This window comes from Zalophus californianus, chromosome 4 (assembly GCF_009762305.2).
Source record: "Zalophus californianus isolate mZalCal1 chromosome 4, mZalCal1.pri.v2, whole genome shotgun sequence".
Classification (NCBI taxonomy): Eukaryota; Metazoa; Chordata; class Mammalia; order Carnivora; family Otariidae; genus Zalophus; species Zalophus californianus.
In genome coordinates, this window is record NC_045598.1 from 50,423,582 (window position 1) to 50,438,457 (window position 14,876).

At 38.2% G+C, this 14,876-nt stretch overlaps 1 protein-coding gene across 7 annotated transcripts in view; it reads left to right on the top strand.

Moving 5' to 3' along the window:
- Positions 1–14,876, top strand: part of PATJ (PATJ crumbs cell polarity complex component) — a 349,292-nt gene that overhangs the window by 97,145 nt on the left and 237,271 nt on the right. For all 7 annotated transcript variants that reach the window (XM_027607398.1, XM_027607438.1, XM_027607423.1 and 4 more), the window contains 3 exons: positions 2,918–3,037; positions 4,779–5,174; positions 11,548–11,671. In XM_027607398.1, coding sequence (XP_027463199.1) covers positions 2,918–3,037; positions 4,779–5,174; positions 11,548–11,671 — 640 coding nt within the window. The remainder of the gene's footprint in view (positions 1–2,917; positions 3,038–4,778; positions 5,175–11,547; positions 11,672–14,876) is intronic.

Genomic DNA, 14,876 nt, shown 5'->3' on the forward strand with positions numbered 1-14,876 from the left:
CACAGAGCCCGACGTGGGGCTCGATCCCACGCCCCTGAGCCGAAACAAAGAGTTGGACGCTCAACCAAATCAGCCACCCAGGTGCCCCTATACTGATATTTCTTAATATTAAGGTCCTTTTTGGGGATGTTTTTTAATTTAAGGAATACTTTCTTTTCCCCACATAATATGTCTCTAGTTAGTCAGATCTTTTACAGTTTTCTCCTTAAATATGCTGTACGGTCTTTTTTAGTTTAATTCTGAGGTAATTTACTGGTCCCCCCCCCCCCCTTTGTGAATAATGTCTTATTTTCAAATTAGCTATTGCTGAAGTAGAGGTAATGATACTGACTTGGTAATTTGATCTTATATCTGACAAATGTGTGAAACTCTAGTTTGTGCTCCTGTTGAATTTCCTTTTTAAAAAAAAATTATCTAGGGGCGCCTGGGTGGCTCAGTCGTTAAGCGTCTGCCTTCGGCTCAGGTCGTGATCCCAGGGTCCTGGGATTGAGCCCCGCATCGGGCTCCCTGCTCCGCGGGAAGCCTGCTTCTCCCTCTGACCCTCCCCCTGCTTGTGTTCCCTCTCTCGCTGTGTCTCTCTCTCTGTCAAATAAATAAATAAAATCTTAAAAAAAAAAAAAATTATCTACCTGTCTGTCTACCTGCCTACCTACTTATCTATCTATCTATTTTTCATCATGGTAATCCCCTTCACCTATTTCCTCCATCCCTCCCACCCTAGTAACCATCAATTTGTTCTCTATAGTTAAGAGTCTGTTTCCAGGCACCTGGGTGGCTCAGTTGATTAAGCAGCTGCCTTTGGCTCCAGTCATGATCCCAGGGTTCTGGGATCTAGTTCTGCATCCAGCTCCATGCTCAGCGGGGAGCCTGCTTCTCCCTTTGCCTGCCGCTCCCCTGCTTGTGCTCACGCTCTCTCTCTCTGTCAAATAAATAAATAAAATTTTAAAAAAGTCTGTTTCTTGGTTTGTCTCTCTTTTTTCCTTTGCTCATTTGTTTTGTTTCTTAAATTCCACATATGAGTGAGATCATATAGTATTTGTCTTTCTTTGACTTATTACACTTAGCATTATACTCTCTAGCTCCATCCATGTTGCAAAGGCAAGATTTCATTGTTGTTTTATGGCTGAATAATATCCGTTGTCTATATATACAACATATCTTCCTTATCCATTCATCTATTGATGGACGTTTGGGCAGCTTGCTTCCAAATATGGCTATTGTAAATAATGTTGCAATAAACATAAGCGTGCATATATCTTTTCAAATTAGTGTTTTCATATTCTTTGAGTAAATGCCCAGTAGTGGAATTTACTAGATCATATGGTATTTCTATTTTTAACTGTTTGGGGAACCTCCATACTGTTTTTCATAGTGGCTGCACCAGTTTGCATTCCCACCAACAGTGTACAAGGATCCTTTTTCTGCACATCCTCACCAGCACTTGTTTCTCGTGCTTTTGATTTTAGCTATTCTGACAGGTGTGAGGTGATATCTCATTGTAGCTTTGGTTTGCATTTCCCTGATGATGAGTGATGATGAACATCTTTTCATGTCTGCTGGCATCTGTGTGTCTTCTGCCCATTTTTTAATTGGATTATTTAATTGGATTTTGGGGGGGGGGTGTTGAGTTGAATCAATTCTTTATGTATTTTGGATACTAACCCTCTACTGGATATATCATTTGTAAATATCTTCTCCTATTCTGTAGGTGGCTTTTAGTTTTGTTGATTGTTTCTTTTGCTGTGCACAAACTTTTTATTTTGATGTAGCCCTGATAGTTTTATTTTTGCTTTTATTTCCCTTGCCTCAGGAGACACATCTAGAAAAATGTTGCTACAACTGATGTCAGAGAGATTATTTCCTGTGCTCTCTTCAAGAATTTTTATGGTTTCAGGTCTCACATTTAGGTCTTTAATCCATTTTGAGTTTATTTTTGTGTATGGTGAAAGAAAATGGTCCAGTTTCATTCTTTTGCAAGTAGTTTTAGGAATACTTAAAAAGGGAAAAAATGAGAAGCTTTGACTCAAATATGGCTTTAATTATTAAAGAAAAGTTTGTTCTAATGAAACAATTTGCATACATTTTATTGTGTCCTTGCACTTAATGGGAAGATGAGAATTAATCTGAAGAGAGTTCAAAACTAAGGTATTTTCTTGTTTATAAAAGTGCTTCCTGGGGTGCCTGGGTGGCTCAGTCGTTAAGCGTCTGCCTTTGGCTCAGGTCATGGTCCCAGGGTCCTGGGATCGAGTCCAGCATCGGGCACCCTGCTCAGTGGGAAGCCTGCTTCTCCCTCTCCCACTCCCCCTGCTTGTGCTCCCTCTCTCACTGTGTCTCTGTAAAATAAATAAATAAAATCTTAAAAAAAAAAAGTGCTTCCCATGGTAGCCAGAGGCGGGGAGTGGTAGGTAAGATGGGTGAAGGTCGTCAAAAGGTACGAACTTCCCGTCATAAGATAAATAAGGCCTGGGGATGTAATGTACACCATGATGACTCTAGTTAATGAGACCATATTGTATATTTGAAAGTTTTAGGTATAACTAAATTTATTGTTATAATTTTGCAGTATATACATACATCTAATTATGTTGTACACCTAATATGTATAATGTTATATGTCAGTTATATCTCAATAAAAGATAGCTTCATGGTTGACAAAAACATTTCTTCATTTGTGCTAAAAAATAAATGAATAAATAAAATAAAAATTGTTTCCAGGGGTGCCTGGGTGTCTCAGTCAGTTGAACATCAGCCTTTGGTACAGGTTGGCTCCCTACTCAGAGGGGAATCTGCTCCTCCCTCTCCCGTTGCCCCTCCCCGCCAACTTGTGCTATTGCTCGCTCGCTCGCTCTCTCTGTCTCTCTCTCTCTCTCAAATAAGATCTTTTAAAACAATAAAATAAAAATTTTTCTGTTTTCAGGAAGATGATAAAGAGGAAGAAAGTCATTATATTTTACATTCAAACAATAATGAAGACAAGACTGAACTTTCAGGAACAATTCATGATATAAATTCATCTTTAATACTTGAAGCACCCAAGGTATTTAGTAAATTGATTTCCTATTTGAATGGTTTGCTGTGAGCTAACATTTCTATAAAGAAGACAAAAGCTTGTTCCTACTCTTGGCTAAAGGGATATAAATAAAATGATCCTCTCCTCTTTTATTTAAGATTTTATTTATTTATTTGACAGAGAGAGACAGTGAGGGAGGGAACACAAGTAGGAGCAGTGGGAGAGGGAGAAGCAGGCTTCCTGCCAAGCAGGGAGCCCGATGCAGGGCTCGATCCCAGGACCCTGGGATCATGACCTGAGCTGAAGGCAGACGCTTAACGACTGAGCCACCCAGGCACCCCTATTTTTTTTTTAAATGAACTGTTTTCCCTCTTGTATCTCAGTGGCTTCATAAATGACGTAGGCCAGATATAAGGCATTTTCAAAGCACAAACATACCTTATTTTATACCACAGATACAGTCTTAAAATTTTGAGGGTAGAACACAATGTTCAAAAATAGACATGCATTTAAAATGCTGTAGAAAATAGAGCTATACCAAAGGACTTCTTACTGAATACTTTCTAAAGAAAAGAGTTATTTAGCCAAACCCTTTTTTACGCTTTAATTTTAGAAAGGCTATTTTGAAGCTTTTCCTTTTTTATTCTGAAAATGAATTGTGCTTATTTTGCTCTTTGCAGGTAGCGTATGGTATTGCTTTACCTGATAACAACTGTCTGGTGATATTCTTTGCATAATTTACTGACAGTGCCTCGAGCTGATATTTATTTCTGTACTATACGTTGTGGGGGTTTTTTTAGTGTAGACATTCTTTGTTAAAATTTCGTGAAGTGTATGACATCTTCAAATATACCGTGTAAACACACCTGTAAAAAAATTAGCTTGCAGTATTTGATACACTATAGTAATTTAAAGGTGGGAAGTCGTAGGTTCATTTCATGAATTTGCATTTGGTAATACTTAATGAATAGGTGTCCAAGTAGGAAATATCATTGATCTCTCAAGAGGAATTGGGCCTCGTTGTGCTCAGCACTCTTGAGGATCCCCAGGGTTAGGTTAGAGGCTCAGCAAATCCATACATTCCTCAGGCAATACCTAGGAACTCAGCAAAGTTTCTGCACATGTATGACTAGTTTCAGTTGTGTGTACTTCTAATTAGTGAAATATCAGTTAATTAAAAAACATACTGTATTGGTTCCTTTTTGCCATGTAATTTCAGTACAGTTGAAAAAAATACATTTTCTGTTACAGGGCATATTATAAAATAGTCATACTCAAAGTAGTTGAGACATACGTCCCATATCTTTATAGAGACTGCTTTTTGATAATTTCAAGAGCCATAATTTCTTTTAAGTTTTATAAGCTTGAAAATATCTTTGCTTTCCTAGGTAATAGTATGATGTGTGTCTATATTTATGTACTACTTCTGTATGAGATGCATGAGCTAAATGTTCAGTGCAGCAGGTTAACAAAATTCCTATTTCTGATTGAGAATTTTCAGGTGGTTAATGTATAACAACCCTTTTGGAATAGTCATTCACCTTGCCAGGGGCAGATTTCTGCCTCTTACTGTTTGTCCCTTTCTTTGAGGGTTATGTGGGAGTGAGCTTTTATTTCTCCTTTGTAATAGAGAGCTGTTCAAGTAACTGTGCCTTGGCGTGGAATGTAGTCATTGAGGTTATGTCAGGGGTTAACTCCCCAGTTAATGCGTGGAGTGCCACTTCAGGACAGGTGGGGTTAAAATTATTTTTGCAACTTTTATTTACAGGAATTTAGAGATGAACCCTATTATAAAGAGGAGCTTGTAGATGAGCCGTTCCTCGATTTGGGAAAGGCTTTTCAGTCCCAACAGAAAGCGATAGACAACAGCAAGGAGGCCTGGGAGATGCATGAATTTCTGACTCCTAGATTGCAGGAGATGGGGGAAGAAAGAGAGATGCTTGTTGATGAAGAATACGAGCTATATCGAGATCACTTTCCGTCCATGGATTTATATCCCTCATCACACCTTCAAGAGGCTGCTCCTGTTCCCTCTGTGAAGGAACTTCACTTTGGCACTCAGTGGTTACAGGACAGCGAACCATCTGAGCTTCAAGAAGCCAGATCCATGAGGAGTATGTATTCCCAGGAGACACAGCAGTACAGCTGTAGCGCTGGAAACATGGTAAGGGATGAGAACAGCTCTTCCACATCCCTCCTTCTCTCCCCTGCCCTCCCAGCCCCTGTGCCTAAGTCCTGTCACTTTCAAAAGAACAAAACGTAATGGAAAATACAGTTTTTGTAATTAATCATTTTTCCAAGATATACCGTGTAGTGTAATGCTATAAGGATAAACTCATCTTTTCTGTATTATACAACTACTAGTAAGAGTCCATAAGCTGTGGTTGCCTTTTATAGTGGTTTATAGTGGGTTTTTGCCTTGTTTTTTTTTTAATGATGTATTTCTCCAGATTATCCATTTCAAAGAAGAGTTCTTTTGCCATTTGTGGTTTTTTTATTCCCTCAGGGAGACACCCCTCTATATTTCTCATATTGTGTATTTGTATTAGGAAAATCAAGGCAAAATTGACTCAAGATATGTTGTTTGTGTCTTGTTTATTCACACTGTTCTCTGTGTTACATATGATACTAAATAGAAGATCACCGAACTCTTAAAAATTATCTTTACACTTGTGTTACTGCCTATTTTCAACTTGGCAGGAAAGCATTATATTTAAATAGGTTTGTCCTTACTATAGATCACCAATAAACTTTATTTTTATAAAATTAGGGTTAACTGGTCACCAATTGGAATCTTTCATTAGGGACATTTTTAATGTTTTAGTTTGCTTGTTCATTTCATGCCCCAAATCAGCTTCCAGGGAAATGAAAAGAAAATTATTATATAGAGGTTTTTTGCTTTTCGTTTTAAGGGGGGTGGGTATAGGGACAGAGGGAGAAGGAGAGAGAGAATCTTAAGCAGGCTCCACGTCCAGGGCAGAGCCCCACATGGAGCTTGATCTCACGATCCTGAGATCATGACCTGAACTGAAATCAAGAGTCAGAAGCTTAACCAACTGAGTCATCTAGGCGCTCCTAGGGATATTTTTTACAAGGCCACTTAGCAGTATGTTTAGGTACAGCGCAGTACTCCCCTCACAGACATCAGCAACTTTCTTGCAGTGCTGTGGGGAGTGTGCTTTTCTTTACTCTCAGTGGGCCCATGGGGCTAGTTTCTTTGCTCTCTCCTTCCTCAGAACTATCCTTCTTTTCCCCCTTTTGCAAATGCTATGGGTCCTTCTTCTATGCAAGGTGCTATACAAGCTGTATTTATGGAATGCAAGAGGATTAGTGGACTCTGGAAAGTCTACCAGAGAACAGATGTTTTGGGATTATGTGAATAATGCCTGGATATGGGCAGAGGTGACAAAGAATCACCTGGTGTGTTGCCATTGACATTGGTGCTTCCTTTCCTTGCCAGTCCCGTTCCTGTATCTGTAAGTACTCTAACCCAAACAGAATATTGAGTTATATGGAGCAAATTCTAATCACAGATTAGTGAATATTCATAAATACTCCTTTGTTGTGGCTTTCTTCTATAAAAAGAAAATTTTCTATTTACCTAAATATAAGGCAACCTGAAATAGAGGCCCATTTTAGTATATAAACTTTTAGGGTTCTAGACTAAATAGTCACAGGTACAGTCACAGTATTTATAAATTTAAACATTCATATTTTAAAAACTGCCAAATGTTAAATTTTTTGCCTATTCTCACATTTAATGACATAATTTTATTCAGTCTTTCAATGCATATTTATGTCCATAAATAAATTATCACTAGAATCACCTTTCTGTCATTTAATACAGTTTTCCAAATATATCATCTTAATTTTCATATAGGTTGTTTGAGATACAGTAATTTTTTAATCCATACTATCAGTCAGAATTTTATCCTGATCTCAAGTACTCATTTGCATAACAATAGGCTTTAAAAGAACTCCTTTTGTAAGCACATAGTGATTATCTTCACAATATAACCACTTTGTTTGTTAAAGTGCTATTTATTTATTTATTTATTTATTTATTTATAAAGATTTTATTTATTTGAGAGAGAATGAGAGAGAGCATGAGAGGGAAGAGGGTCAGAGGGAGAAGCAGACTCCCTGCTGAGCAGGGAGCCCGACGTGGGACTCGATCCCAGGACTCCAGGATCATGACCTGAGCCAAAGGCAGTCGCTCAACCAACTGAGCCACCCAGGCGCCCTAAAGTGCTATTTAAAAAGCTTGTTTATAACAACATTCAGTGCTCACAATTTGAAAGACCTGCATCCTAATTACTAAATCTGTGTTAAATTTCCTAGCTTCCTTCTTTTTATTTTCCATTTCTGATTCTGTGAGGTGACCTATAAGGTCCCTAAAATGGCACTGATTAAACTTGTTGCCACCCCAGGGGTGCCTGGGTGGCTTAGTGGATTAAATGTCCAACTCTTGGTTTTGGCTCAGGTCATGATCTGAGTTGTGAGATCGAGCCCCACATGGGGCTCCGTGTTAGGAGCCCACTTGGGATTCTTTCTCTCCCCCTCTCCCTCTGCTCCTCCCCTCCCCTCCAACTTGCACACACACTCTTTAAAAAAAATAATTTCAGCCTTAATGTGTCTTGTGTGCACAATATTTTATTTTCTTTAAATAATTAAATCTTCTTGTTTTGGGCATTCTTTTCCTCCCTTCCTGAACTCCACAATGATGGCAGTGTAAGGGAGAAAAAATTTTTCCTCTACCCTCATTGGTTCTCTGGCTGGGGTCTTGGAAATTAAGCTGATGAAAGATTAACAAAAGAAAAACAATTTATTAACAAGTGTGGCATGCACTCATGCAGTAGAAACTCAGTGATGAATAACTCAAAGGGGTGGTTAGAACTTGGGCTTATATAGCTTCTTAACAAAGAACAATAAATTTATTGAGAAGTGACAAGACAAAGGAAAAAGGGTTTAGGTTTTAGGGTCAGAGCTGTAGGAAGGTAAATATAAGGGGGAAATTGATGAAAGATAAGGGTTGTTGTAGTTAGGTTTGTTATGTATGTTCCTCTTGCTGCCATCTCTGAGCTGAAAAAAAATCTAGATTCATCTCTGATGGTGAACACTTAGGGGAAGATAGCTTTTCTGTATGTGCTGTTTCGCATTTGTCTTCCTCTCCAAGTAATCCTTATGCCAAAGTGGCATATTTTTGATAGAATGGTCTAATTCTCTATAACAGTTACACACATAAGATCAGGATGGGCTTGAATCTTTATTTGCCCTCCTCTTAGAAAGGTACTTATGTGATGAAAATTTATTATCTAATATTTACAAGCTTTGGGTAGATTGTTAAAACATTTGAATACTTTACAAAATATGTAATTCTCAATACTCCTTTAGAGAGTGCCTCCAGAAGGGTAGAGTAACAGTATCACTTCTGTCTTCATTATAATATCCATTTTGGGCCACAGACATAGCTTTATTTGTGGAGTGCAGGTAGTACCCAACTACTTAGATTTACCTTTCTCTACTACTCTCTCACTCCATTTTAATTGAAGGATAAAACCATCAAGATTTATAGATCTGGTTCTTTATTTTTACTTGCAGTAAAATACACATTGCAGTAGCCCCTTCTGTTCCCTCCCCCTCCCCCCCCCAATCTCTGGTTTCACTTTCACAATTTCAGTTACCTGGTCAGCCAAGGTCTGGAAGCAGATGATCCTCCTTCTGACATATTCTCAGAAGGTCGGTACTAGCCTAACACATGCCTGCATCATTCCCCTCACTACATCTTATCACTTAGGCATTTTATCATCTCACATCATCACCATAAAAAGAAGGGTGAGCACAGTATAATAAGATATTTTGAGAAAGAGACCACATTTACATAACTCTTATCACAATATAATTGTTCTATTTCATTATCAGTTATTGTTGTTAATCTCTTACTGTGACTAATTTATAAATTAAACTTTATCATAGGTATGTATATATAGGAAAAAATAGTATATACAGGGTTTGGTACTATCTTTGGTTTCAGGCATCCACTGGGTGTCTTGGGATATATCCCCCACAGATAAGGAGGGGCTACTGTACATAAAATTTACCATTTTAACCATTTCTAGGCTTACAGTTCAGTAGCATTAAATACGCTTGCATTATTGTACAACCATTATCACCATCCATCTCCAGAATTGTTTTCATCTTCCCAGATTGAAAGTCTGTACCCATTAAACAGTAACTATTCATTCTCCCCTTTTCTCATCCCCTGGCAAACAATCACAGTCCTACTTTCTTTCTCTAAGAGTTTGATGACTTTAGGTACCTCATTTAAGTGGAATTATACAATATTTGTCCTGTTGTGTGAGGCTTATTTCATTCATCATGCCTTCAAGTTTCATCCACATTGTAGCGTATGTTGGAATTTTCTCCCTTTATAAGGCTGAATAATATTCCATTGTATGTATATAGCACAGTCTTTTAACCCATTCATCACTTGATGAACATCTGGATTGTTTCTACCTTTGGCTACTGTGACTAATGCTGCTGCAAACACTGATATAAAGTATCTGTTCAAATCATTATTTTAAATTTTTTGGAGTATATACCCAAAAGTTAAATTGCTAGATCATATGCAAGTCTATGTTTAATTTTTTTGGGGGGGGGGGGAACCACCATCCTATTTTCCATAGTACCTGTACCACTTTATATGCCCACCAGTAATGCACAGATTTTCCCATTTTTATACATGCCTGACAATACCTGTTTTCTGTTTTTGTTTTTGTTTTTTTTAAAGGTGCAAAGTAGTATCTTATTGTGGTTTTGATTTGCATTTTTCTAAATATTATTAGGAAAAGTTGAGCAGCTTTTCATGTGCTCATTGGCCATCTTCATATATTCTCTGGAGAAGTGTCTTAAGTTTTTTGCCCCTTTTCAAAAGATCTGACTCTTGCCTGGGGATTATTTACCTAAGACTGATTGTATATTCTTATTTTCTTCTCTATTTAGAAAAACTCATTTTTCTAAAGAGCTGACCCTCTATATTGAAATTCAGATTCAGCTATCCGTTCTCTTATTCCTCAGTTACATAACTGTCATTAACATTTTTTTTAAGTCCAGAATTGCTGTAAAATTTCTTCTAAGTACTCAGTGCTTACCATCTCCTCCTTACTCGCTTCTCTAAGGAATTCTTCTTTTATTCTAGGCAGCTAGGTTGTTACATCTCCTTTCTCATCCCAATTTAATATTTGAGTTGAATTCTATGTTCTGTAGGTTCCATTAGATATCTGATAGAGTTCTATACTTAGCTATATTCATAATCTGTATGGAAAAGTCAGTATTTGGTATATCAGTTTATGAGACATCCTTCTCTTACATTGAAGTATGACTAATATAATATTAATGTAAACAATGGACCGTGTAAAAGATGTCATTCACCTTTTTTGTTTTGAACAACCTAAATTTCCAACAATAGAGAATAATGGTGTTATTCATCTTAAATGAATTATGTCCCTCTGGTGGCCCTAACAGTATCATTTAATTTTATGCCTATAAAAGTTTGTAAGATATTCGGGACACCTGGTGATCAGTTGGTTAAGTGTCTGCCTTTGGCTCAGGTCATGATCCTGGGGTCCTGGGATCAAGCCTCTGCCTCTCCCTCTCCCTGCCCCCTGCTCATGCTCTGTCTCACTATCTCTCCCTCTCTCAAATAAATAAATAAAATCTTAAAAAAAAATCCAATAAATACATTAGTGAAGATTGTATGTTCTGGAAGACTGTAACTTTCAGAAACCATAGAAGACATGTATCAAAGGAAGACAAGCAGATAATGCAAAAATCATTGCTTGTGCTTATCTGCAGATTTTAGGTTTGTATTACTGGTATTCGCCAGGCAGATAAAAGTGATAGGAAGGGCAAAGCAAGAGCTTAGAGCTATGAAAATCTCCGACCAGGTGTTTTGGGATCATCAGTGAAGCTATTGAGGTTGTGGTCCAACATGATCCATGAGTCAGTGTGTATCAACCATTGACCTTTCTTGGTTGGATAGATCTTTATTCTTACACCTCTGTGATCATTTCCTTAAATCCACTCATTAATGTTTATAAAACAGGTTTTTTTGGTTAAAAAAATCCAGGGTTTAAAAAAAAATAGATCTGGGAGCCTGGGTGGCTCAGTTGGTTAAGCGACTGCCTTCAGCTCAGGTCATGATCCTGGAGTCCCGGGATCGAGTCCCCATCGGGCTCCCTGCTCAGCGGAGAGTCTGCTTCTCCCTCTGACCCTCTTCCCTCTCGTGCTCTCTATCTCTCATTCTCTCTCTCAAATAAATAAATAAAATCTTTAAAAAAATAGATCTTATTAGCCTGTACCCTTGCAGATACAAAGTTATCAGTGTTTGTTACTGCTTGCCACAGTATAAACCGTTAACTGGAAGGCCTGTTTGTAGGGCCAGTTCTCCACTATCTGCTATCTGGTTTGAACAACATTATCATGTTCCTCACTTTATCATAAAGTACTAATGCATTTCTGTCTGTCTTCCTCTCAAGATGAAAGAAAATTTTGGCATCGGTTCCACACCCTCCATACCCTCATCTGAAGGAGACAGTCAACAAAGCAGATTTGATGATCTGGAAAATCTTAATTCATTAACAGAAAGCAGTCTGGATTTAGGTTTGTGGTCTTTGTTTCTCATAAACACAAATTACATTATTTTGCAATCTCTCAGTTTTATTTTTACATACGATAACTCTTACTGTCGTATTTTCATTCATTATGCTACAAATTTAAGTCTGTTTTTTAATCTGCTTCAGAATATCTGGAAGAATAAACATGGCTCATATGTCAATGGAGGGCTTTCAGATTCTGTTTTCTGAGAGGGCTGTATTTTCAGTGCCTGGTTTTGCTTTTTATGAGCAGTATGGATTAAAATTAAAACTAGTACCTTACATGCTAAACCTGAAATAAGTCTCTACTAATACATATTAAAATCTCTGGTGCTATTAAGTGATATTGTTAGCTCATTGAATAGGGTTGTTAAATATTAATAAAGCAAGGCATATTTTAAACATTTATGAAACATTTTTATAGCCATATATTATGGTCAATTTTGGTGCATTAATAACTTAGTTTCTATTAAAGAATCCTAAAAGTATAGTGCCTCTCCTTGCCTACCCCAATATTGATTCTTATATAATTTTGAAAACTTGACTTTTAAAAATAATTTTTCTTCATCCAACACTGAAATATCGAAGGCTGTTATATTATTAAGATCCCTAGGTGAGACAGTTAAGTTCTTTCACAGCACTGGGATTTATAGAGCCGTTGTTGAGGATTTATGCTGTCCTTCACATATTATCACTGCTTATAGGAAAAGTCTTTCTCTTTGGGCAGTTCTCATGTTGTATGGTAATACATAGTAGGGCCAGAATGCACTATAGAAAGTTTTATAATGGTTTCTATGAGTTCAGCATTCTATTGAATAAAATCTAAAGAATGGGATCTTTAGTGGTAAAGATTGAAGTCATCTGGGAGCGCCTGGGTGGCTCAGTTGGTTAAGCGTCCAACTCTTGATTTTGGCTCAGGTCATGATCTCAGGGTTGTGAGATCAAGCCCAGCATTGGGCTCTGCTCTGAGTGTATAGCCTGCTTCAGATTCTCTCCCTGCCCCTCCCCACCCCTTCTTGCTCACTCTCTCAAAAAAAACAAACATAAAAGATTGAAGTCATCTATGAGATGATAACAATTGTCAATTCCCTGTGAGTCAAAACACAGCATGGATAGTTAATTTTGAATATCTAAGATTGGATGAGTTTATCCAGTTTTTCATGATAGATAACCAATTGTGACTAGGATGAAAATGGACTTTTTCCCCCACAAGTGTCCCATTGTACTATTTTTTAAAAATTTACCACATTTCTATAGTCCTCCCACTGAGTACTTGGAGAAGATTTATGGCACAAATGAATGAACAACTGAATTAATAGGCCATATCTGTTTGATTGCCATTGATACTTTATAGCAATGTCATTACTCTTTTGGGCCAGGTAATTCTTTGTTGTGGAGAGCTGACCTGTGCATGGTGGAATGTTCAGCAGCTTCCCTGCCTTCTAACCCTCATGCCAGTGGTACTCTCATTCCCAGTCATGATCAAAATCAGATTTCTCCAGACACTGTCAAATGTCCCCTGGGGGGCGAAATTCCCCCTGGTTGAGACTCACTCTCTGCCTTACACTGTCAGGATTGAAAGGGTAGACAGGCTAAATAGGATGGGTGCTGGTGGGGAGGAGCAGCAGAGTTGGGAAGAACACAGGAAAAATAGTCCCTGTTGAGCTCTGCTTTGTGTATTACCTAAGCGACTTCAGAGTTACTTCCTCTGACTTCTGCCTATGTAAGTTTCTTGGGGCCGCTGTACCAGATTGGCACAAACTTGGTGGCTTAAAACAACAGAAATTCATTCTCTCACTCTGCTCAAGGCCTGAAGTCCTAAATCAAGGTGCTGTGCTCCCTCTGAAGGCCTGAGGGAAAAACCTGCTTTTTGCCTTTTCCAGCTTCTGGTGGCTCTAGCCTTTTATGGCTCATGGCTGTTATCACTATGGTGTCTGCCTCTGTCTTCACACAGCTGTCCTGTCTTTGCCCTGTGTCTTCTCTTCTTTGTCTCTTATGAGGACATCTGTCATTGGGTTTAGGGCCCACGTGGGTAACCCAGGATGGTCTCATCTCATAATACTAACTGTATCTGCAAAGACCCCCCCCCCCCCCGACGCCAAGTAACGTCACATTCATACTTTCTCTGGTTGGGTATAACTTTTGGAGAGGTCCCCAATCTGCTCACTAACTGCCTTAACCTAATACTTTGCAAGGCCCTGGAACTTTATATTTTAGAGTATAATTTCGGGAATGAAGTTAGACGTGTATCTTAGATCTGTCCTCACTGGAAAAGCATTCATAACCACATGCTTTCAGGAAAAATTTTGAAAGCCTCTAGAATGCGGTGCAGCCGGCATGACTATCTGGATTAATGCTAACCGTGGGTAGGCTGAGAAATTACTAATACAAAGTCGACACAGATTTCAGCAGCATCCATATTGACTTCATTCTACTCAAGATTTGATTTTGCTCTTGAGATCCTGTTTGGCAAATGGCTGTTTCAGTCCCTGGTCCCTCTGTGTCACCAGGCAATCCTGCAGGCTTCTCCATGCCTCTCTGTTTCCTCAACTATAAAATGAAAGATTTGGGCTAAGTGTTCTCTAAGCCATCTTTCAAATCAGTAACTCTTTGACGACTTTATTAGTAAAAGACAATTTTAGATTTATCTCTGAATAATTAAATTTCTTTTTCTGAACAGTTAATTTAAAATTTATTTTTGAGAACCTTATGTGTAAACGGCTATTCTTGACCCTGTAGTTAATCCAAAATTTTGTATCCTCTAAGAGCCTCTACTCTTCTTGGGCTGTGAAACTAAACCTATAAATTAGCATAATTAATAAGGTGAAACATACAAGATAAATTCCAAGACAATAATACATTTAGTGTTACAAGTTTTCAGAAGGTTTCAGATAGAAAGTAGTTCTGTTTCCTAATGTTTGACTGCCCCTGCCTGGATGGTACCTCCAGGGAATGCTGGATGAGTCTCTATCATTGCACCCAAGAGTCAGGCACACTTACTCATTTGCATGTAGCTCTTACTATAAACTGAGCTTCTAGAAGGGGCTTATATCTGATTGTGTTACCTTAGCAGGTGCTCAAGAAATACTTGTTGAATAAGAAAGTGAAATGCTACTTATGTGTGGTTATTCAACAGCCCTCCTTCCCGCCCCCCACCCGCAGTGGCCAGGTTATACAATAACTCACCCTCCTCTCAGATTCTTCTTGCCTTT